Below are 25,993 nucleotides of genomic sequence, written 5' to 3' on the forward strand. Positions count from 1 at the left end.
GTACTTGGTATGGTTAAATACATTTTATGTGCAATATATAAATTGGGAAAAACATAAATTAATTAATTTTCATTAAGCCATTTCCAAAGATATATACTAAAATTTTCATAATCTTTAGTTGATGGTATGCATAAGAAAAAATACTCTTGAAATTGTTTTATTTCATTTTTTATGTAAACATTACATCTTTCTTGTAGGTCAATATAAAGTTATCAATACTTTGTTTAATATCATTATTTTCATAAATAGTGCCAAAAAATGGAATACACAACTTTGTAACAAATAAAAAATTGTCTGAAACAAATTTATAAATTTCAATTCGTTTGTCTAATTCAGAACAAAATGTATCAATGATTATGTTATGAGTTTCAATTCGAAACTTATTACTACGTTGCAACTCAGTATTATTTAAACCACAAAAATTTACGTTTTTTTTTTATGTTCTTCTTCCATCATCATGGTAAAGACTATTAATTTCTGGACCAAGTTCAATAACTTTATTTTCATAAATTTCACTACTGCTTCTTAAATTTAAAATGTAATTTTTCAATGATTTTAGTAAATTCAAAGCAATCAACGGGTCACAAAAACTGTCTTGTAGATTTATAGATGTCTCATTAGACCTATTCAATATATCATTCCACAAAAAAGATAAATATACAGTTTCTTTTTTTTTAATTTGTTTTAAAATCAATTTAGCATTCCTTTTTGAGTCTCTATTTTCATTAATATTTTCACTGATACATTTTAAAGCTTTTATTATTTTTATATAATTATGAGTAAGTGCTTGACAAGAATCAGAGTGACAGGACCATCTAGTTTGACTAAGGGATTTCAGTACAAGTAATCGTTCTTTCAAATTTTTATATAAATTATTGGTCAGAATGTCCCATCTATGAGTAGATCCACTAAAAAAATTGAATGTACATTGTAGAAATCCAAAAAAACTGACTACTTCTATACAACAATCAACACTATAAACACCAACAAGATTCAGGAAGTGATCAGTGCAAGGCATATAAACAGCCAAATTGCATTTATTTTTTACATAAGTTAGTAATCCTTCATATTTTCCACTCATGTTGGAGGCATTGTCATATGACACTATATTCACTATATTAAGTTTAACTTTTTCAAGAAATTCTTCTAAAACAACAAATATTGATTCACCTTTATGGCTTTTGATAGAACTTAAATTAACTAATCTTTCATGAAAACGTGTTAATGTACAGTACCGAATTACAATAGCTATTTGATCTATTTTAGATTGGTCTGAAGTGGATCGATGATAAAAGAAAAACATTTTGCTTCTTTTATTTGAGCTAATATCAAATTTATAACATTATTTTGTAATAAAATTATTATTACATTGCATATGGTCTTAGAAAGATACGAAGGATATCCTTTTCCTTTATTACCGTGCCCTTCTATGTGTGATTTTAAAAATGGATCGAATTTAGAAATAAATTCCAATATGCTAAGAAAATTTCCATTGTTAATAATACCAAATACTTCATTATCACCTCTTAATGATAAACCTCTAGATGTAAGAAATGTAATTACAGAAATTATACGAATTAAAACATCATTCCAGTATTTTGTCTCCATTGATAATTGTTCCAATATATATTTATTTATTGAATAATTAACATTTGAACGTAATAGCCATTTTGTAAATGCACTTCTATGATAAATACTGTTTTCATGTTGTATTAATTTCTCATATTTCTTCCAATTATCAAATCCTTTGCTAACAAAAGGACTATTTAAATGACTCGAAAAAAATGTACACATAAAACAATAAATTGATCCTTGTTTGATTGAGTACATTACCCACTTTCGATCACCAATTTCTCCATTGGGTAGAGTTCATTTAAACATGGAGGCCGAAAATAACCTTTTGTGATCTAAGTATACAAAAATAAAATAATTGTATTCATTATTGGTTAAATAAAACTCATTGAATATAAATAAAATACCATATAAACGCGCAGAATGTTTGAAATCATCATTCTTATTTTGAAAAAACTCGGGTCCTATCTGAATACAGTATTCTCTGAAATTGTCATTTATTTTTTCAGGCCAGTAGTATGGATCACTTATTTTATACTTGTTAAATACTATGACAGAAACCAGATCTGTAATATTTGTCGACTCAAGTTTTATACCTACAATAAAATAAGTTTATAAATCAACATATTTTATTAAAGTATTATCACTAATTTTACTTTGTTTTTTTAAAACTATTTCACTATGTACAGACACATCTTGAACTTGGTTATCAATACCTAAAATAAACACAAACACATAAATATAGTACAATTTAAAGCTAAATATGTTTTTTAAATGTATTACTTTGATAATTTTCAGTTAATAACAAAACATTTTGATTTGATTGATTAACATTACTTTGTTCATTTAAAACTGTTTTCCTATGTACAGACACACTTTAAACTTGGTTGTCAATACCTAAAATAAATGCAAAACAATATTAAATTTTGTGTTCCTACATTTAAAAATACATGAACATACATTATGCATTTACTACAGTAATGTCATTTTTAACTTTACATGCTATATAATTTCAGATATAAATGTAATAAATGCATTTACTACAGTAAATGCATATTTTATGTTCATGTATTTTTTATTTGTCATTTTTAACTTAAAATGTATGGCCAAGTTGGTAAAATTATTTTTTTAAAAGTGAATGTAAATTAATATTATGACACTGCAAATTATATAATAAGTTATAGTAACAGTACCATAGTAAGTTAATGTAAGACATCATCAATAATTCTCAAAACTAATATACAATTTAAATCTCTGTGTTTATGATAAGCAATATTTTTTTCTTTCTGACATAAACAAATGCAATTTATATTTTCGTAATATTATTGTATATTTGTTTAATACATTAAATTGTATTATGATTATTCAGACAAATATACAAAATAAAAATATTTACCTAGTTTTAAAACATAATTACTCATTAATCCTCTTTACTTATTCGATTTAATTTGCTATTTTTCTTTTCTTTTTCGTTTTGAAGAACCACTTTCAAAATATCTTTACATTTTTAAAATATGAAAAGAGAATAAAAAAATCAAAAAATTAAGCCATTAAACATTAAACAAAAGTTAAAACGAATAAACGATAACAGATAACAACAAATTTGGTATTTACGTGTTGTATAAAAATAGCTTTTGCTCGTTCAATTGATAGATGGGCCTCGGCAAGCGATTACTGATGTATGTAGGTATGCGGGTAGGTATTATACACATTATACATTTTAGTACCTTATGTATATTATTTATATTATTATAAATTATTATAAGAGTTTATTTGACATAATTGATATTTAATAATGTCGTCGGCAATAATAATTTATCATCAATTTATTTTTAGGTAAATTATGTTATGTTATACCTTAAAATGAATAAAGTAATAGGTAAATTTGAGGCCCCTAAATAAATTCCAACTATCGAGGCCCGGGGCCGAGGTCCCCCCCTGGACCCCTCTTAATCCGGGCTTGGCAATAATTGCAATAATTATTGTGCTCCACTGGTCAAAAACCACGTGACCTACGTTATGTTGGAATTTTGAAAACGAACCCGTTACGTAACATACAGTGCACGAATATTTTCATATATTATATATATTCTATTGTTTACTTAATTCTTATATACAATTATTTTAAAATTAACTGTGTGATTTTACTTTTCTCTCCTCCCTTTTTTTCTCTATTAGCATAAAAACATTTAAACTTCATTGTATTTCACTAACTAATAAGTACTCTTACTCTACGACACGACGTTTTTCCTCAGTGTAAATTAACTTCTAGTAATATTTCTTTTGTTTTCTTGTACTAGATTTAAATAAATAAAAAAAAAAAAAAAATTTAAAAAACAAACGTTTCTCAAGCGAAATTAACATTCATTCGACACGGAAAACGTCTTATAAATTTTTCCTCCTCGAGCGTTTCTATCCACGTGGAGAACGGTCACATTAAGGTGAAGCGCGTGAGTCTTGCGCAGATAATCACACTAATGTACGCAGTTTCACGAGAACACACTTTTTTACCCGTATCGGTTCGTGCCCCGTGTACAGGATAACGAGTAAATAGATCTTTTGCGCCGGAAACGGTCACGGGGATCCGTGTGCCAAGCCCAACGTGCGCACGAAAGGTGCAAAACTATCATGTCATCCGAACGCCTTGCAAAACACCTGTACCAGGTACGTACAGGCAGGGTTAGGAGAAATCAAGAGCCCTGGAGACGAATAAATCCACGCCTTTCTCACACGAGGTATTAAACTCGCCACTGACATCCAGTGTCTTCTTTTACAACGAGTATACCAAAAAGATAACATGATCGCAGTCACGGTTATTCCGCGGACTATATGAAAACAATTATTTACTGCCTATGGGTCTTTCTTGAAAATATTATTTGTCTACGTTTTGGATCGATATCGTAGTGTTCACTTTATTGTAGACTCCTTACGACTGAGTACGCTACAATTATTTGAGTAGGTTATTAGCACGATTCATGTTGGTGATCTATAAATAGCTCGACACCTTGACCAAGACGTAGTTAACTTAGGAAGGGTTTGGGCCTTTTTTGAAGCCCGCATCCTGCTTACAGCCCTAGCTGCCCCCTCCCCCTCTCGACGGACCTACGTACGAGTGTATTGTTGTGATTAACGAGGGTATACCAGCCGTACACGTTCTGATTGAAGTTTCGGTGATTGAGGCTACGAAAACCCGTGCGTGTAATGCGACTTGACTCGTTTGAGAAATCTTAAGAACGATTCAAGTTTTACTCGAAAACTGCACGAATTATACGAGCTCGAGTATACTTTCAAAATTTTACTGTGTACGGTGTACGGTTTTCTTTGTTCAAAATTTTCAAAAGTATCAAAAAAATCAAAGAAAATTTCAATAAAAGCTACGTGTTTTTCACGAAAAATCCCAAGTACTTAAGTTGATCGAACACCGTTAAAAATAACTTCTGTCGAATGCCAAAACGAACGCGTACTTGTAGCGTACCATTAATTTATTTTATTATATATTTGAATATAATATTTTCATCGTTCAAAAGGTAGTCGCCGGCCTTGTACAATTAACAGCAGATTTTGTTTTTTTTTCGAAGAAATGCTTACAAGCATCGCAGTGATGGTTTCATCTCTACTGGTCGAAGTGTCAATAATAAAGTACTGTAACGGTACATAAATTATTATGTGGTTCCATCGGTTTGTCATTGAGTTTTAAATCTCTCGTGGATAGAAATTTTTAAATTAATTAACCCTTGTAAATGTATACCGTGTCGCAACACGATAAATAATATCATTACGCGCGTTCAGGATTCATTTTTCTTATGACATTTAAACAACCGAATGTTTTTGTTTATTGTTGTTATTATTTTTTATTTGTTCGTTTTTAATAGGGTGCTCATCGTTTTTATGTTCCATCTATTATTTTAAGGGTCATCGTTTATATATTATTTTTATATAATATTTTTTTACCCATTATATTATTTGTAGATTGCTGGTTAAAACAAGTCATTCGAACAGTTACGGACGTGATGTACGGATCGAAATCGGTAATTTTTTCTATGCTTAATTTGGACGATAAAAAAAAATCAACATTTCATACAATCACCGTTTAGTTTAGTGTACATATCGAAGAACAATTCGGTTACACGCAGGATACAATATACCGTTTTCCAATCGTTGCTACTGTTTGTACAAGTGAGAATTATGTTTGTATACGTGTATCCGCGTTTATTAGCCATTAAACTGAAACGTAACAGAGTATTGTGACGAGCTTACCACCTGATTGCCGATAACGTTTATCGACAGGTCAGGTCGTAATATCTGTCCGCACTTAATTTACGATAGTGTACACTGGAGCAAGTGTAACACACCGTAGATCGTTAGTGAAAATGATTGTCGATTGATTTATTACCATAATTTCAACACACCGTCATCGTGCACGTGGTGTACGCGTACAATACTCGTATTTTACATCAATACATTATTTTTCACGCGCACCATATGGTTCATCATCTTTATACTCGTTGTTTAAACAACGGTCGACAGTTATCTTACTCCGAGCATTACACTTTTCAATCGGCTTTTAATTTTTCGTTCTACAGCCGTTGTGAAAAATCCAATAGAATCGAACACGTATAGTATTTTGTTACTAAATCTCGTTAGCAAAACGAAAATCTATACTATTATTTCAATTGTACAGTTCACGTTGTTTCCCATTCAAAATATTGTGTACTATATTGTATACAGCGTTTGCTGCGCGACAACATAACGATTCAAACGGAACAACGTTTTTAATTCGAAGTTTGAATAATCTGTGTGACTACCAATAAGGGTAGTATAAGGGTATTACACATACATATCGAATCGCATCGGTTGCACAGGTCTTTGTCGATTCCATGTTTACTTTTTATTCGTGGTCTCGTACCTATATATCGTTCGTGTTCGATGTTAAATATACACGGCCATGTCGTGTTCGTTCTTTTAGAGTACACAACTGACGTAAATTCACGTAGGCTTCGACTGTGTTGCACGTACACTCCGTGGAAATCATGGCGGAACATTGTGCTCATAGATTTGATATTGCTTGCAAGAAATCGTAGAACCAAAAATGTTACATAATGAAACGACAATATTGTATTTCTGTCGAATGAAAGAAATTAATAATATAATTACAATCTATACATATCAGTACAATAAGTAATTTTGTTTGGGTACATAATAACAGAAATAACAGATTCGGGAAAGTACTCAGTAGTGCCACCCGTCAGATTAAATTAGAAGGTGTCTGACCATTTTCGTTTAAGACGTCTCAAGGGGTTATCGGGGGTTGATGGAGATGATAAATACTTTAAAGAGAATTTTTGTGATGGATTAACTTAGAGATAATGAGAATTGGTTTTTTGCGAGAGCGTTGGTGTATTTAAGTCTTTGTGGAAATTAATGTTCGTGACGAACCAGGGAGCAGGTTAATGTATGTTTTTTTAGTGAACACTTTTATGATATTTACATGAAGCCATATTTGTGTACGTTATTTTGTTCCCTGTTTAAATATAAAAATAGTGCTGTCAACATTTCCACAATTATATTTCCGATTATTTTTATTAAAAATTGTATTCGTTAAGTAACAAGTTACTTTTAAAAAGCTGCTCAGTTCAAAGCAACTTCATTTTTTAACTCAAATCTAACTCGTTAGTGTCCTTGGTTATAAATTGAAACGGATGTATTGCGCAAAATTATTTTAAGTTTTCAAATAAATCCGATCGCGTATTGTACCACGAGGTACAACGTTTATGTAATATTTTCAGTCGTTAAATAAATAGATAAAATCGTTCCACTGCAGCGTAGTAATTATAATACATCAAATCGTGCTATAACTATGTATTATATTATAATGTTACACGTGCGTACGAATCTATTATGGACAAACGTGATCGTCGTGTACGAAGGGATTTATAGGCACAAATCAAATGTATAAAAGTTGTACAACATAATCAGTACGATAGTTTTAAGGATCTTCCATCAACTCTAGCTAAACAAGCGCGCGCGCCCTGTACAATTGTATATTGTTGATTAAAAAAGAAACACGTGGGTTGTCCCACATACCATTTAAAAGATCGGCACGAACCTTGCAGATCTACGTTATTGTATTATGTGAAAGTCCGAATCGGATTAAATTATAAAACGCAGAGTAAAGACGGAGAGCAAGTGCTTAAGTAACGATTTGTTCTCGGTTCGAAGGAAAAGCTTGTTTAAAAATATATAAACATACAGTGCGTACTTCAATTCTTGTATACGATTATATTATATTTTTTACATTAGTGCTTATTCCAAATTAGGCGTATACACGCCTGGAGAGCTGTCGGCTCTTAATAGGAATTCTGTTCGGCCTACGACAAGTTTTTATTATTATTAGTATTATTTTTTCTATCGGAAAATAGCGTTATATAAAACGAAAAGTCGTTTTGCACGCATTTACAGTTGACTGTGTGATATACGATTTATGTCGTATAATTGAATTAACGATTGTCTTTGTGTCGTAAATATACCTATACACAGACACTGTATACACAGACCTACATATTCAGTTGTATGGTTTATTATGGTACGTATTATGACGTCCATAAAACCGAATTATCAAAAATGGTCATAAATATTTTCGATTATAAATACTGGTACATACGTATTCGCACAGCTGATCAGGTCTATAAATTTATTACGACACGATATCATTCCTTAGACCTGGATCATCTCCGTGTGACGTTTGGCCGAGTTCTCGCCGTGTTCGTTTTGGATTAAAACACTTTAAAGATCCAATCACCAAAGATGGGATAATGATATTTATAAAATGTCATCTCCTACCCATTCGCTGACCGTTCAAACTCTATCTGCTAACTTTTTTAATACTTAAATAATTGTATATGAGTTAAGCCACGCATACATTGGACCCGAAACGGCCGAATCGAAGAGAAAAAAAATCAAAATGCCGATTTTATATGTAAGTGCATACACTTATACCGAACAGATAGCCTGAACTGAAATTCGAGTCGGTTAGAGTTTCAACCGTTCAAACATGTTTGAATTTTTCGGCAGAAAATTAGCGGTACTGTAGTTATTATCACGAGTCACGACATAATATGATTATTAAATAATTAAATTAAATTAAATATAAATTAAATTTTAATCATCTATTTAGCTATTAACTTATTTTAGCTTGGAACGAAAATTCGGGGATACTCCATTTAGTTATACCCGAAAAAATTCGGACCGAATATTTTTCGGTTCGATCGGTTAGGATTCAGGTCCAATGTATGCGCGGCTTTACATATGAAGCTTGTTCTTATTGTTTTAAATATAAATATTATATTAAAAATTATATTACAGTTAAGTCATTGTTAAAACTTTGAACGTTTATAAAACCATATAATATTCAACTCAATATTCTGATTTTCTAATAACCAAGTAAATTCGATTATGATAAACATTAATAAAGGTTAAGTTTTTAAGGCACGAACAAAATATTATTTAATCAAAATAAGTATATGTTTGACGGTTAGCTATTCAGTTTTTCCAGTTTTTCATTAATACTTGAAAATCTATTGAGGAAATTGAAAATATGACCTCATTAAAGTACCACCCGGGTCTAATTTCCGATCTTATAAGACGTTTGGTATAGATTTATTGTCCGAAAAATGTTCACTGAAAAGAGAAAAACAAATTACTGTAAAATCAATTTATTCCCAACGATATCATATAATTCGAGTATATAGGGATATATAATTAAATATTCTAACTGCAATATTATTATACATAATTTAAAATTTAAATAGAAAAAAACCAATTTCGTCTTTATTATTAATTTTGTATTATATATTTTCTTACATAATTGTATATATTTAAATATATATTAATTTATATATTAATATAAATATAATATAATTAACATAAGTATTATATTTAATCCTTATTATATTTATTTCGTAATAGAAAAAATGTAGAAAAATTTGAAATATAATCTTGTCGTTTTACTTTTACCATAAATATGCAATATTTTTGACAGAGAGATGTATATTGGTAAAATTATGTAGTTTAAACGAAAAATGTCAATAACACAGTAATGGTAAAACCAAAATGTTAATTTAATAATTATATTGTAATTCATAATTATTCATTTATAGCGCAATCCTGTTTCGCTAATATGTTTAAGATATTAAATATATATGACGAATAATGTCTTACATTTCCCATAAATTAAAAAAGTGATTTTAAAAACGAATTAGTATATTTTCAGGTTGAATAATTGTTTTGGTTAAATGTTCAAATATCAAAAGTGTAACGATATAGTTTAACATTTCCTATTATATGCGTCATATCGATGTTGTTGATTCTAATTCCTGCGTTTTAGTATCTGCATAAATAAAAACGTTTCAACAAATGGACAATAATATCAGCACATATGAATTATGTAAATATATGAATAGAAACGGACGAATCGACTCGAAGAAAAAATTAAACGTATCGATCCGTTTCTGCTACTTTCATATTGCCATGTTGCTTACGGTTCGACTTGGCAGTCGTGTGCGGTAGTATCGAACCATTTTACAACGACGTCAATTAGATTCTGATTATGATAACTTGATAATAAAATGCAACACATAACTGAACGCGCGGTCGTTTTTAAATTATAAAACACGTCTCGCCAATCACCCTTATAGCATCGAGAAAACCGAACGAACTTACACTGGACTAGAATCGACGACGGTACTGTAATGATGTGCGCTTAGGCCATCATATCTTTTTAAAATTTAAAATGTATAATGAAACAATTATAATAATCGATAGCCAATAAATATAAAAATAAATTGTAAGTATTAAAGAACAAAATATAACGATATGACACACACACATATACACGTTTACGCTTCACAGTCACAAACATTAAATATAAGAAGGCCGGTCATCGAAGGTCCAGGGCTTTTTTTTCTTTCTTCCTGTCACGGTCGTTCAGAAACACAATTGTAAAAATTAAATTAAATGTTCATCATAATAAATTCAAATATAAATATTGATGTGCGTATAAAAGTTTTAAAATAAAGTTAGTAGTGAATTAGAGAAGGAGTTTGTATTTTTTTTATTACAAAATAGTAGCCGACTACCTCACGTCCTACACTTATAATACAAGGTACAATCTCAACAGAAGATTGCTACAAGGATCGGAGAGGTAATATATTAATTTATAATCATAATTAGGTAACTAACACAGAGACGCATAATTATTCCCGGTAATCTTTTAATATTCTTCATTTAAAATTCATTACGGTACGATAATTTATCGAATTCGATATGACTGTTTTACAAAACCGTCTAAAAATCAATTCACATTCGCGTTCATCACGTGTTATTTCGTAATACGTACAGCGATTATGGTTTTACATAAAAAATATATTGTATATTAATCGATCGTAACGTGAAAACGCGAACGGACGGTAAACGTTGAACGGCTGGGGAAGGACGTGCGTCCCTACCGCGCGCGCGTAAAGCGCCGCCGGATCGATTCGGAAACAAATATCGCAAAACGACAAGGCGCGGTGACGACGGTGCCGGTGCGCTCTTGTTCCGTGCACGCGCGCGGAAATGAAAGAAGAAACGCGTGGATGGGGTAAAGGCGGTAACATTTCATTTGTTAACAACGTCGTTATACCTCGCGTCGTTCCAACGCGAATGGAAAAGGATCGTTTTTGTAGTCATGCACGTAAATGTTTTCCACCCACCCGCGCGCCCGCGATCCCTCCGTCGACGGAGGGATCCGCAGAACACGATATAATAATAATAATAATAATAATAACAACAACAATAACTCGGAACGCGTTGAAACATAATGATGTAATCACGGCCGCGCGTGCACAGAACGCGACGCGGACGACCGTTGGCCAGACGAGCGGGTGCGGAACAGGAAGCGTACGGGAGTGGTGGGCGAGAAGGGAAAGGACCGGGTGGGCGGCGGTCGCGTCGTACACGCCCGTTATCAGAAAATGAGCCTTTCCACCGCCGCCGCCCAATTGTAGTGGCACGCAGACAGTTCGGGAAATTGGAATAAGAAAAGTCGGGCGTAAATGAAAGATAGTCGTACGCGCGCGCCCCCTCACGCACTGCCACCACCGCCGCCGTCGGTTCTTTCGCAATATTATACGTGGAAAATATCCGTTCTACCGAAAACACTAATTTCCCTTTTCAAAAATTGCCTCGACCCAACCCTTGTTTATCGTCGTCCCGTAGCGCGCGCCGCCACTCGCGTGTTCCGGCTCTACCGCGACCGAGTGTCCTGCAAAACCCTATTTTAAATTTACGACAGCGCGTACTCGTACGAACATCACGTATCTGTTGTACTGGCGGTGACTGAAATACCGTTGTGCCGTGTCGCCGCGTGATTCGCTGTTGGTGACGCCGTCGCTTTACGTTAACCGCTCCTGTAAACCGAAAATACATATCGTACCGCGTTTTTGATATTTTTTTTCGTGTACTCGTGCGTACCACCCCTCAGCAAAACGACGACTGTAATTCGATGAACGGCATAAATCTGCGTACGCGCGTATGGAGGAACAGTTGAACAGTTTTACGATACGCCCCTTGCGGTAAACATTACACGCGGACTGGTAATTTGTTTTTGTCTACGTTTCTGGGAGAAGAGGGATTCTAGGCCAAAACAGCGAATTGATAATTGCGAAAATAAAAATAGCAAATTCTAAATTAAGCGAACATGGACAATAGCGAAACTCCATTTTTTTATACAGGGTCCCGCGAAAAACCTCCCGTATTTTGATGTAATTTCTATTTTGAATAATTTAAATTGTAATATAGTACTTGGATAAGTTTCAAAACTTATAAAACTATAAAACTATAACCTATTTTATTAATAATTAGTTTATTTAATAATATAATTAATATTCTTTAGCAGGAAGCCGCCCTACTATATGGAAATTTATAGATGTAATGAAGAAAATTCAAAATTTAGAAGAATTTAAACGAGAATAGTGTAATGCTGGAGAAAATCTGAGATAAAAAAAAGTACAAGAATTGTGCTAAAAGATTCATTAGTTAATTACAAATTATAATAGGTACTTATGATAATAAGAACTTTGTAAATGGTATGACATATAATTTTTCACTTAATGTCTAATTGTTTTTTCAAAATTATTATCAATAAATGCTTAATCGTATATTTTCACTCTTTTTAAAAATGCATTGTTCTTATTTCCGCCAATATTTAATTCGTAATTTTACATTCGCGGTTATTGTTTCGCTATTTTGGCCGGATACTGTTTCTGGGGATGGGCTAAAGGGTTTTTACATTTTTCTATTCCCCATCAAACGTTCAATTTTGTACAATGCGACTGGCTTGTAATGTTATTCCAACCATATTTTATACACGTCGTGCCAACGCGTTTGAACATTGATAACATTTCGATTTCCATTCGCAGGTAAAAGTCTTACGGACAAACGTGCTGTGTGCACTCGTACGCGCCCCGTCTCGGGTTCACCCTTGTGCGCGGTAGATATCAGTTCATGACTGTGAAAAACGTACACCCGCAACCCGGTCTTTCAGTGTTGGCCAAGGAGCTATAACGTATTGTGCGATGCAGTGTGCGAAATCGGTGAACAAGTAATCGGTTGCACTCGAGTTTCGAACGATCCGGCGAAACAGTTAAAAGCCCGCAGCATCTTCGAGTAAAGTCCTCGATGCGCACGCGGAAAGGTGTGTGTTTGTGTGCACGTGTTGTCTCATAAATCTCAAGTACAACTGTACATAATATATAATTTATAACATATATTGTACACTTATGTGATGTAACCGTCACGCATGGCGGTGGCAAAATTATTTTCTACCGTACACCGAGGAGAGACTTTTATGTACAAACCATTGTTATTCGTGTACCTATAGAAATGGTTTTTTTTTTTATTTATATACATTATATTATTCACTGTACTACTAGCTACTAGTATATATATAAAAAAAAAGAAATAAGCGACTCTGATCGTGCGCATTTCCACAATCACGAAATTCTAATTTTAAAACCGTGCAAACTTGCAACAATAACATATGCATTATTATCATACGTATAATACTCCGTATACATTTGAAGCGATAAAAGCGGGCGAGAAGTCTCGTAGGAATTTTTTTTTTTTTGCAAAACATAACTTTTTTTTACATGATTCGAGTTAGCATGCGGCGAAAAAGTAATGCGTGTTCACTTCGCCCATGCGATTTTGCGAATACCAATCGAGTATTATTAGACGAAATGCAATGTAAATATTTTAACAGACTGTCAACGGTAAATATAATGTGTGTGTGTACACGTATGAGTGCGTTTTTCTGCATAAAATACTTAATGTTATAACCATTTGCGTTTGGAAACAAATCGTAATAATAAGAACTTTTACAATGGTGAAATCGAATGCTGACATTGTGCAGGACTTTTTCCAACCGATGTACTGCATCGGCTTCCGTTTGTCCGCTTTTGCTCCCTCTTTTCACTTGATGGTGGTCGTATCAGCTGCAATCTTATGCTAGTGGTGGTATAAACGTATTAGCTTCCAATCAACAAAATTTTCCTTCCATTTACAGGTTGAGGACTAGCTACAGCGAAAGAAAATTCTCCTAAGGTATGGTTAAAAATGTTGTTGGCCTGTAAAATAAAATAAATCTAAAAAAAGTGAACTGAATGAATAGGTGCTATAAAAGTTGTGGTTCGAATTTTAAGAAAACATTTTTTACATACTCCGCTTTGGCCATTTTGCCTCGTTTAAATTGACCAATATATTTCTAAATAACTTAACAAATGTTTCGCTAATTTTTAGTTTTTTTTTTCTAGTACTCCTGCTACGGAGCTTTACATACGTATTTGCCCGTACCTGATTCGAAGTGAACATGAAATTGAGCATTACATTTTGCGTGGAAAGATTCGCAGTTGTTCGTGGTACGATCTCCTATACTTGATATATCAGCCCATAATGTTCGGAGGGAGGTGTGAGTCATCTAAATGATTGGCATAAATGTAGTCAAAAAAATTCAGTGAGTTTCAATGTGAATCACAATTCGTTATTGAAATGGGATGCAATCAGCAGCCAATACGGTATTATTCTTTCCAACACCTGATAAAATCAAATTTTGAAGGAGTCGAAGTTAGCTAACCTAGCTATCGGACCTCCAATATAGCCGCTAAAAATAAGTAAAAAAAAAAAAAATACGATACAGATACCTCCTAACGACTCCAATGTTGTTAACGACTTGTAATTGTCCAAATAGGCATATTTCCATTTCAGGATTTTAGATATACTGATAAATGTACACAATCTTAAGGGCATTCATTTGAAAACATGATATTGACCTCTTAATCACACGTTATATATAATATGTTTTCAATTAAATAAAAAAAACTATGTAAATATATATTTCTGTTTCTTCGATAGTTATGTGAAATTTTATTAAATTTTTTTCCGAATTACCCTGTAGAACAAGAATGACCAACCCGCAGCCCGCGTCATAATCACACATTTACAAAAAAAAAAAAAAAAAAATTATTTTTGTCTCAATAAAATATTCTGGAATACCCGCACAACGCGAAAGCCGTATTATTAACAAAATAATCGCAAAAAACTGATTCATCAACAAAATCTTTATTTCTAAGTATTGTTGATGAACCATGTTATTCTAGTAGTCATAAAAACATCGAAATATATTCGATCATTGCGTTTCCACATCAATGGTTTAAAGATTTCTTGAGTCTTGAGTCTGTTTATTTCAAACAATTAACACACCAAAACTTATTTTATACTAATATTTATCCTGTTTAAAATGTTTACTCCAATTTTTTTTTTGTATATATAAATACAAATATAATTTTATATGTGGTCCGCAAGATCATTTCAGTTGGCAATCCTTGCATTGCAGAAGGCTGATTGGAATTATTTCGCCGATAACCTTTGAGATGCGATGTGCTCGACGCTTGTACGCTACAGAAAGCCATGGAAACAGCTCAGAAATCAATGACGGTAACGCGATCTCGTCCACAAACTTATACGTTAGGTACATGCGCGACGAAAACTGTACACGGGCTGTAATGGAGGGACGGCGCGAGTATTAATATTCAGTCTGCGACCGGCCGCCGCCGCCGCCACCGAGACAGAAGTGGTAGCAACGGGTAGGGGATGGTGAAAGGTGGAGGGCGGGCAGGAGATGCCCATGAGAAGACGACAAGAAAGTTACCATATGACAGCACATGGCTAATTGGATCGATAAATCGTTGGTACGATGTATAACGAAGATTGCGATCTTTAGCACACAACGACCGCATCACCGCGCTCGTATCGGTTAGAGTTTTATTGTTTCGCGATTGCAGCCGTAAGTATACACATGTATGAAACGTATGCACAAACTATTTCTTTCTCCGTTTTATTTATTGTATTGTTTTTTACATTTATTTTATTTATTTTTTTTACTATTCGCTCTCCGAACGGTTCCGGGCCGGGTAATACGACGATGACGCTCACGTTACACATGGATAGACGAACGGTGAAATTTTTTAAAATAAGGACGAGAATAAATATACGACTCCTTTAGTCAGGACGTGCGTACTGTTGAAATCGATAATTAATGCGGACGTCACCGTAACTGTAAGAGAGGATAACCGAATGAAAAAATGCGTTTTCGGACAACTCGACATTCGTCTCGAGAGATACAATAATTATCCGAACACGTGATTAATGATGATATGACGCATTGGCTTGAGAAATAGTTGTTCCACGACAATTGTTTATCGTTTCGGATTACTCTTGGTGATACGCCGAGTAAGAAAATGTTCTAAAGGAACTGAAATATGCCGTCCATGACGTGCGTATACTCATTGGTACATTTTCCGGAGGCCGGAAAAACGTAGACATTTGTAAAATCGTGTTAAATCTAATTTGAAACCGTACTTACGTTTTTTAGCTGTTCTCAACATGCGGTCTGTTATCATCGTAGTCGAGATATTCACGAAAAAACGGATCATCGAAATAGTCAATATAGTTTTCACCCCGTAAGACGGATGATCCGCTGTGGATTCGGGAAATGATTGCACACGGGTGCAACTAGAGCCCAAATATTAGGGGTACTGAAATTGCTGAAAATAAAATTAAACGATATTCAACTGTATAGACTATATAGATCCGGAAAAAAAAACAGAGGTACTGAATTCGAACTCAGGGGTGCTAAAAACTCTATTGCAGCCATGGTTCGCGGAAGATTACGAACCATACGGGGGTGGAACTAGAGGGTTGTATTCGGGGATTCATTCCCAGACGTAAAATTTTAGAGGGTGTAATATTTGAAATTATTAACAACTGATTTAATATTTTTAACTTAGTTAAATACCGATATTAGGTAAAAACTCGATAAGTATGATTGTTGGAAAAAAAATATCTCGAGAAGAGTATTTGATTGTTAGTCTATATAGGGCGTAATTTTAATATATTCCCCGGGCGTAAAAATTCCTAGTTCTGGAATCGCATCGTTCGCTCGTTCACCGTAAAACGAGCGACTTGAAATGCGACGTGAGCCCGTGTTATCGTTGTATATTGGTATTTTTCCCGTTTTCGTCGAATCGTGCACGCGGCCGCGTTATCGTCGAACGGTCGGGACCGCGCGGAAAACCACCTCCGTCGTGTTCGCATTCCGCCGGCCGGGTAATTAGCCATTATTATGTTAACGGCTCAGCGCGCGGCCGATTACCGATCTGAAAAACGAGCCGGGCCGTTATTATTACCGCGTGCACATGCACGGCTCGACGGCGAACGCGAACGGCCAGAGGGAAAAAATAAAATAAAAAACAATGTACATACGTGTTGTGGCTAATAATCGCGTTTTTCTCTGGTCCGCGTGCAACACGGACCGTGGAATCTCTCCTTGAAAACGGTAAAGGACGACAATAATGGTAATCGGAACGCGACGGCGGCGATGGCCCGAGGACTAGGAGAACGCGCGTGAATTACATAGCGCTCGCGTACTCACGTCAGTTTCATCTAGGCCCAAGCAAAAATAGTGCACTAGACAAAATCAAATTTTACCGCTTCTAAAAAAAAAAAAATCAAGCTCATATTTTAACTTAGCCACTTCCCCTATTTTTTATGTGATATATCTGCGTTAAAAAAATTAAATTTTTTATTTTATGTACAAAATAATACGTAAAAAGACTTGAGAATGATTTCTATAGTTATCACCACAAAACCCATCACTATCGCGACTGTCGGAAATCGCAGAAGTGATTGTGTGGTTATTTATATTTTTGGAATGGTTAAAAATGCCCAGCGTAGCCCGTAACATAAAGTAATACAATAACTTTAAACATTATTATTTTATTACATTGGTAAGCGGTTTTCATGAATAAATGAATTTAAATATTTTTCTTATAAAGCACCGATAGAACTAAAAAAAAAGTACTAATCAATTTTGAAAATACCACCCCTACTAAAGTTTGGTAATCATATCTACTTTTTATAATATTATATTCTTGATAAAAACTAGAACGATAAGGATTCAACAAACTCAAAACGTTGTATCGTAATATTAGAGTATTAAATTTATCTTGGAAGGCGGTCGATTGTTACAAACAGGACAATTATTGCTTTTCTAGTTGTTCGCAGAGAAACGCGACCAGTGCTCGAGATGGAAAATTTTCTGAACCAGAACTCTTTTTTTTTTTTTAAAACATACTATAGGATTTGGGGCTTTAACATACCATAATTATAATTTCCCCTTCCTGAAATACTAAGCCTTTTTTAATACATAAATTGTACCTACTATTTATACTGTTTTAGTTAAGATTATATTTTGGTAAATTATTTTTTTTCATCTCTGATGCTATGTGAAGTGCTATATCCAAAGATATTTTATTAGAGTGTAAAATGTTTCCTATATTCATACCATTTAAAACTTGTTAATCTATTATCTATTTAATTTGGTAAATCAACAAAAGGTCTTCGAGTTTTTACAATTTTATAAATAATTCTAAACACTTTTTCGGTAGTCATGAACTTTGATTTCAATACTTTCAATAATTTGATTCCGAAACTTTTTTCTATTTGTTTTTATTTTAATTATTTATGTAATTCTAATGCTTTAAGAAAAGCATCATATTTTTTGTGTTCAAATATTTTTTCTTTCAAACTAGACATTTAGGTTTCTTTTGACTTTCCATTCGAAATTATAGAACAAGGTTTGGAAAAGCAAAGAGTTATGTCAACAACAGATAATCCTAAATTCGTTATATTTTTACAAATCAAACAACTTAATGCTTTATTTTTAATTTTTCAAATTCACATACGTATTGTGTAAATAAAGCTAAATTACACTATCGGCGGACGGCGATTATCGTATATATATCAATAAATATACTTATGCATGTTTGACGTTTATTAAATATTTTACAATTATGCAAAATGTTTAAATTTTACCAAAATATGGTTTGTACAGTAAAAATTTGTTCGAACCGAAACGGTACCTAAACGTATTTTTTTTTACGAACCGGAATGCTAAAAAAATGTTTGTTGTGAACCTATTCATTTCGAGCCCTGAACGAGAACAAAAGTAATTTGTCCACGGCAAAAAGATAAGTTCAACGCGTCGTTCAGAACGTTACGCGGACCGCACAGCCGTGTCTTGCCGCCGACGCGTGGGACCATGAGCGGTAAAATCGTTTACGCGTAACGTCGTGAGAAAATCGGCGAGTGCGACTTCTCCACTGGAGAATATGCATGGGCATATATGTATTGTACATACGCACACATAATTTGTTGGGCATAATTTCTTCCGAAACGCCGAGTTTTCGCATCCAGTCGACGCACGTTATTATTACTATACTCTGTCACCGCCGTAGGGAAAAAAAAACAGTGTTTATTGTTGTCGTCGCGCGGGAACCTTAACAATCGCTGCGCATACACTTACGGGCGAGCTCGAGTGCGTCTTCTCGGGGCCGCCGATCGAAACGATTGTCCGGCCGAGCCGTGACAGTTGCGCGCGTACGATGATTTACAGCCCCCTCGGCCGACAGCCCAACGATATTTATTGATTTTTAATAGTGCCGCTTTTTAACGCGTCCTGCCGCCGCCGCCGCAGCGGCCGACACGGCATATTTTAAACGCGTACGGAACACGTCTACGGCACAATGAGCGGGTGAGAGACGGAAAAGCATATACAGCGCGCGCGCATTGTGTAGACGGACCCGTCCGCGGGCTCTTTTCGTTTGGACGCACAACGTCTGGGCACACCCGGCCGCAGTAGTATCGTTTCACATTGTCGCGGGTCACTGTTATGGAAATACTTTGATATCGTCAATGGGATCTGCGTCGAAAAATAATACGCACTCTCACTGCTGTTTCGGCCGGCCACTGAAGTCTGATACTCCCCCCCCCCCCGCAGACCGTCCCGAGGCTGTCCTTAACCCTTTCTAGTCGCTCCTTAGTCTTTTAGAACTTAGAACTTTTAACCAGTAACTGTCTTCTTTGAACTTTTTGTGCAGGGCTGCGTCAGAGTTCGGCACTCCACCATTTCCCCGGAGAAAAGGACACGAAGTTGTAGTTAAACAAACACCGGTATTGTTATTAACACTAGGTTATGGAACGGGGATGTAAAGTTAAACACGATTATTTCTGCGCCATAACATTTTCATCGTCATGGACGCAAATGTGTTTTTTGTCATCGATTTACCCGTCGTGTACGTTCAACGTGCGCGCACGGGAAAAGACACTTTCCGGGTCTCCGCGTAAACAATTTCGGCGGCAACGGTTGAGTTGACAACAAATTTGCAACGGTGATGCTGAATTATATTTGGTTTTTTTTCATTTTTTTCGTTTAAAACCGTCATGAGATCGCGGTAAAATAAGTGCAGACGTTACGTTTCCGATCCCGTGAAAATGCGTTCGGGAACGCGCCAAATGCATAAACGCTGGGAGTAACCGCATTGGTTCCCATTTGGCTGAATTGGTTCCCTTATGAAAAAGATATTTCATTAGGTATAGCCGAATTAGTTTCCGTTTATGTACAGGTAAAATAGTGATAATTTTAATTTTTAACAAAATTTACCTACACTATTAAAAATTAAAATCCTGCGGGCCAGTGCATAGAGAGCAAAAAACAAAATTCTAAAAGCTATATATATGACAAATAGACACAATTATTAAATCGATAAGATAGAGTATAGAAATATAATAGACTATATATTACTAGAGACTAGCAAATTACAATCAAACAGGAAAGAAATAATAAATGCTTGGAAAATTTTATAACTAAGTACATTAATATGAAAATTACGAAAATTAAATATTTATAGAAAGTTAAGTTCAAATTTGCAAATCAGTGGTTTGAAATTGTATTTATTATATATTATTATTTGTATTTCGTTCACCTAAGTGATGACTAGTTGACTTCCAAATAAACGATTTAAAATTGTATAGATTTATCATTTTTTTTTTAACACACATAAACGCACATTGTTAACTAAGCCTACTTAAAAGTTAACAGTCCTAAGCCTGTAAAATTGATTAGGAAAATGTGCGCATTTCGGCTATACTTAATGAAATACCTTTTTCAGATGAGAACCAATTTGGCATGTGGGGTTGGACCTCGGGAACCAATTCGGTACCAGCCCAAACGCTACCCCCAACGAAGAAGGACTCTCGCCCACCCCGGTTTCCGGGTATACATACGTGGAACGACAAATCAAGTAGCAAACACACCGGGTCTAATTGCGTCCGTGTTCGATAATACCATAATAATAGGTTACGCCTACGAGGTACGCCACGGGAAGGTGTGAGATTGTGCACGCCTGCACTGACAAATGCGGTCGTATTAAAATATTATAATATACATAATGATAATATACAACTATACATAATACCGTTTAGATGCTCAACTCGTATTGATATGATCGCCCGCAGGAAATTGTGCCCGCGCCGCCGTTTCGTATTCTTTCCAAAGCGAACAACGTCGCGCGCGCGTTTGATTTATAATTTAATTCGAAACTAATTATACGAAAACGGTCTCGTGAACGCCTTTTTTTCCTCCATCCGTTTCGCCGTTGCTCGTTCGTACTTGTACTTATGTAATGATTTCTGTTTCTCTATTTATTTATTTAATTTATTTTTTATTAACTTGGTTAAAACGCGTTCCCCGCAAGACAAATGTGTTCTCGTACCTCCCGGTTAGAATTGTAATTACGTTCACGCCGTCTTACGGTTGCGCTTGCGTACATCTGGACAACACATCGTGTAAACGGCGGCGCCCGCAGCCATTACAACACATAACAGCCGAGTCCTTCGTTTGTACGGGAGCAAAACGCGTACGATAGTCATTCGCGTCCGTAACACTGAAACAGGTATCTGTTTCGTCTGACCGAACCGACATTATATCGCAAGCTCGAAAGCGCTGACTAGGTTTGGTTTATTAACGTTCGAAATGCAGCCAAAGCTCAATGTTGTAGTGGTACCAAAACGTTATCGTAAAGTACTCTATATGATTAAGATAGATTCAGTTTCAAAGCTTTATGGAGAATGCGAAATAGTGGTTAGGTTAGCGAGCAGAGAGAACCAGAGCGTACGAAAGGTGACGTGACAAGCAAACGAGTAGGCATTTTGAAGTTTAAGAGAACGAGATTGGTTCAGAAAGTCGACTACACGTAGCTACGTTAGAATAATAAGAATAAAAGAGTTTGGCTGATTGTTGGCGAGGCTGGTCATTTTATCGTGCATACATTTTTCGAGTAATTGGCAAATTTCACTATTATAAAAGACCCCTGACGTCTTATTCTTATTATCACCGTTTGGGAAGAAAATGGTCACGACGTAATACGTTTAATTAAAATAATTTTAACACACCAGACCAGAGGTGCGTTACCCCAGCACCCGCACTTTCGAAATCATGAATTGTAATCAAGCAGTATTATGTACTTTATTTTGTACAATTTTGTACAACCAAAATTAAATTTTGTACAACCCCCGAACCTCCCCGAAATTCAATTTCATTTTATGGGTGCTGGGGTAACGTTACACCAGCACCCGGATCAACTAATTTTAACAAATTTCAACTTTAAACCGTACAGTATTATGTATTTTATTTTGTACAATTTTGTACAATCCCCGAACCTCCCCAAAATTCAATTTCATTTTACGGGTGCTGCGGTAACGTTACACCAGCACCCGGATCAACTATTTTTCATAAAAGTTAACAATAAACCGAACAGTATTATGTACTTTATTTTGTAAAATTTTGTACAACTAAAATTAAATTTTGTACAACCCCCGAACTTCCCCGAAATTCAATTTCATTTTAAGGGTGTTATCGCGTTTCTTTTATCAATATTGTATCTAAGATACTTTTATCGAATATACGAGATTTATATATTAATATCATATTACATTTTTATATTTTTTAATGAATGATTTATTTTCTGATAAGAATAACAAAAAAAAAAAAAAAAAAAAATCGGAGAGTATCTACATTATATGCAGATACATCGGTACATATGTCTTGTTTCTACTAAATACAGTTGACATAAGAATGTTAACGCCGATTAGGTATTAGATACTAGGATTAAGCTGTAGGTAACTTTTTTAATACGTGTAAAAAATAAACAAGGTTCAAAGACCGCATGTTAAATATTTTTTTGAATATACATTTTATTTTAATTTAAATTACAGAATCGTCATTTATAATACTTTTAGTGATTAATAATAAAGAACGGTATAGTGAATTTTGGTTGTACAAAATTGTACAAAATAAAGTACATAATACTGTACAGTTTAAAGTTGAAATTTGTGAAAATTAGTTGATCCGGGTGCTGGTGTAACGTTACCGCAGCACCCTTAAAATGAAATTGAATTTCGGGGAGGTTGGGGGGTTGTACAAAATTTAATTTTGGTTGTACAAAATTGTAAAAAATAAAGTACATAATACTGCTTGATTACAATTCATGATTTCGAAAGTGCGGGTGCTGGGGTAACGCACCTCCAGACTAGGCCGAAAAACTGTTATCAAAGGCGTGGTGATAATTATTATCTTAGGTGTAAATGTGATGCGATTGTATAACGTATATAGTATGTGTAAGTAAACATTATAACTATGAGTCTAGGGGTGCACGGGAAATGTATGTCCACCCACACAGATTTCGATTTCTGACATTATTGAGTAATAAATCATCCACGCATTTCCTCGAAAATTTCTATTTTTATTTCATGCAGTTGCGTAGCCAGGATTTTTCTTCGGGGTACGCTGATCAATTTTTACACAGCGGTAGTTTAGTTTTTCACGACTGATGCACAATATTATATGCATTAAATACCTACTACCACAGATAGATAGCTGTTAAGTGTTAATACGAAAATTTTTAAATATTCATACTTTTTTAGCGATTTTCATAGACCATTAATATAATTTTCTTAATATTTCGGGGGATGGACCTGTACCCACATCAGCCCTTCCTCTTGACTATGCCACTGATTTCGTGTATAAACAAAAAACCGTTCTCGCGTTGGCAGTATAAAGCGTACCTGTTATTAGCGACGCTTGTACGAGGTAAAAAACACTAGAACGACGGAATATATTATTGGTAGGTTTTTGACGGGAAAAGAAATAATGTAACAAAAGTAAAATTTAAATCGACTAGACCTCATGCTGTAACTATTACATGCGTCAATTGCGAGCGATAAGGTTTCTAGGTGTAAACACGTGTTGTAATATCTAGGACCTCGTTGATTTAATTAAGCTCAATATTAAAATTTAATTATTTCGTGCACTATTACTATATTGAACCGTTTTACTTACGATAGATCATTGAAAGTAATAGGTTACTTTCAGCAGCAATATCTGTCGGCTACTACGCACAGCAAAATATTGGAAATTAATCCGTTCGTTAATCCTTAGTTTTCCGAATACTATCATGTTTTCGATTAGATTCCATGAACGTTTATATAACTATTGGCTTATTGCATTTATGTATGATGTTATATACGTAATACACGCGTACATTTATATACTCTTATATATAAATCGAATATTATAATATTCTAATATAGAAAGGGTGGCGAACCATTTTTTTGGTTCAAGTGCCAAATTTTCCCAATTAAGAATTTGAAAATCGTTCACCTGCTCAAAGAAAATTATATTTTTTAAGAATGAAAATAAAATTACAGATTTATTACATTATTTTTATTGAATTTTAGTCAATCTTAGTGAAACACAAGGAGCAATCATTTCATTGGTCAAACAATATATTTCCTTCGATTTAATTTAATTCGTTATGGCTTTCCCAAACATAAGTTGACGAAAAATATGAAAGCATAAGGAATATTGTAATTTTTAAAATACATAAAATATTAATATTAATATAAATAAAGTAAAAAAAAAAATAATAAAAATAATATACAAAAATATATTATTTGATTCTTTGAATTTTTTATAACCAACATTTTCTAAATAGTATAATTTTTTTTTTTGTGCACAAGTTTTAATAATTTAAATTTTTTGCTCGTGCTATTAAAATTTGGTCCACGTGCCATAGATTAGCCACCCCTGTATTATAATATATTTACTGATTTATTGTTATTTAATTTTCAGAGTACTCAATCATTGGTACTAAAAAAAAAAAAATGTTTCAAATATATTACGATTGGATTGTGAAACAGTGTGTTATTTAATTTGTGATGTAGTGTTCAACAGAAAAAACTTAGTTTGATGATAAATTGAGAGTCCACTGTTTGCAGGATTGCCATCGTTTCATCATTGGAATAATAAAACATTTTATCAAAATAATCGAAATCGTTCGCTACCAACATTTTTTAGACACCGTTTAAAAGTGGAAAAGATTTATATAGGTAGACATAAAGACCGGTGGCTACTCACATCGTATCTGATTTACAATTTGAATAAAAACTGCAGCATATGCATTTCCAAATGAATGTCGTGGCACGAGAAGTAATAAAACGAATAGAAAAAAAAAGTGTAATTTTTATAAAACGATTATCGCCTCGCTCCGATCAATCGGTATAATAATAATAATAATAATTATAATAATATGTAAACGAGTATACACATACGTTAACAGTTGTGACTGCGGTTGCACGCGTGCATATATATTTATAATAGTATAATATAATTCCAGCAGGCTCGTTAAGATAGATCAATTACGGATAAATCGATGGCGGTCGCCGATAAACCGACCACGTTTGTGAATGCGCGGCGGCCCGGACGAAATACGATTTATTAGTTAGTCAATATACATACTGTCAATACAATATACGCTTGTCGATTTCACGCGTTGCGCACACATCATGCAGTTTGCGCGTACAATATTCAAGTTTGCCGACGGACGAAAAAACATTCGAAAACAAATTTTGTTTTATATTCAATACGAAACAG

At 34.1% G+C, this 25,993-nt stretch overlaps 1 protein-coding gene across 1 annotated transcript; it reads right to left on the reverse strand.

Annotated features, from left to right (window-relative positions):
- Positions 1-436: 436 nt before the first annotated feature.
- Positions 437-21,873, reverse strand: LOC112680476. Its single transcript, XM_025550573.1, has 7 exons — positions 21,816-21,873; positions 2,229-2,288; positions 1,993-2,168; positions 1,834-1,907; positions 1,394-1,762; positions 813-1,322; positions 437-623 (listed from the first exon to the last, which is right to left on the reverse strand). Exons 1-7 carry the CDS (start codon positions 21,871-21,873, stop codon positions 437-439), a joined length of 1,434 nt encoding a protein of 477 aa, XP_025406358.1.
- Between the last annotated feature and the right edge of the window lie 4,120 nt (positions 21,874-25,993).

This window comes from Sipha flava, unplaced genomic scaffold, assembly GCF_003268045.1.
Source record: "Sipha flava isolate LNK unplaced genomic scaffold, YSA_version1 101_pilon_pilon, whole genome shotgun sequence".
Taxonomy (NCBI): domain Eukaryota; kingdom Metazoa; phylum Arthropoda; class Insecta; order Hemiptera; family Aphididae; genus Sipha; species Sipha flava.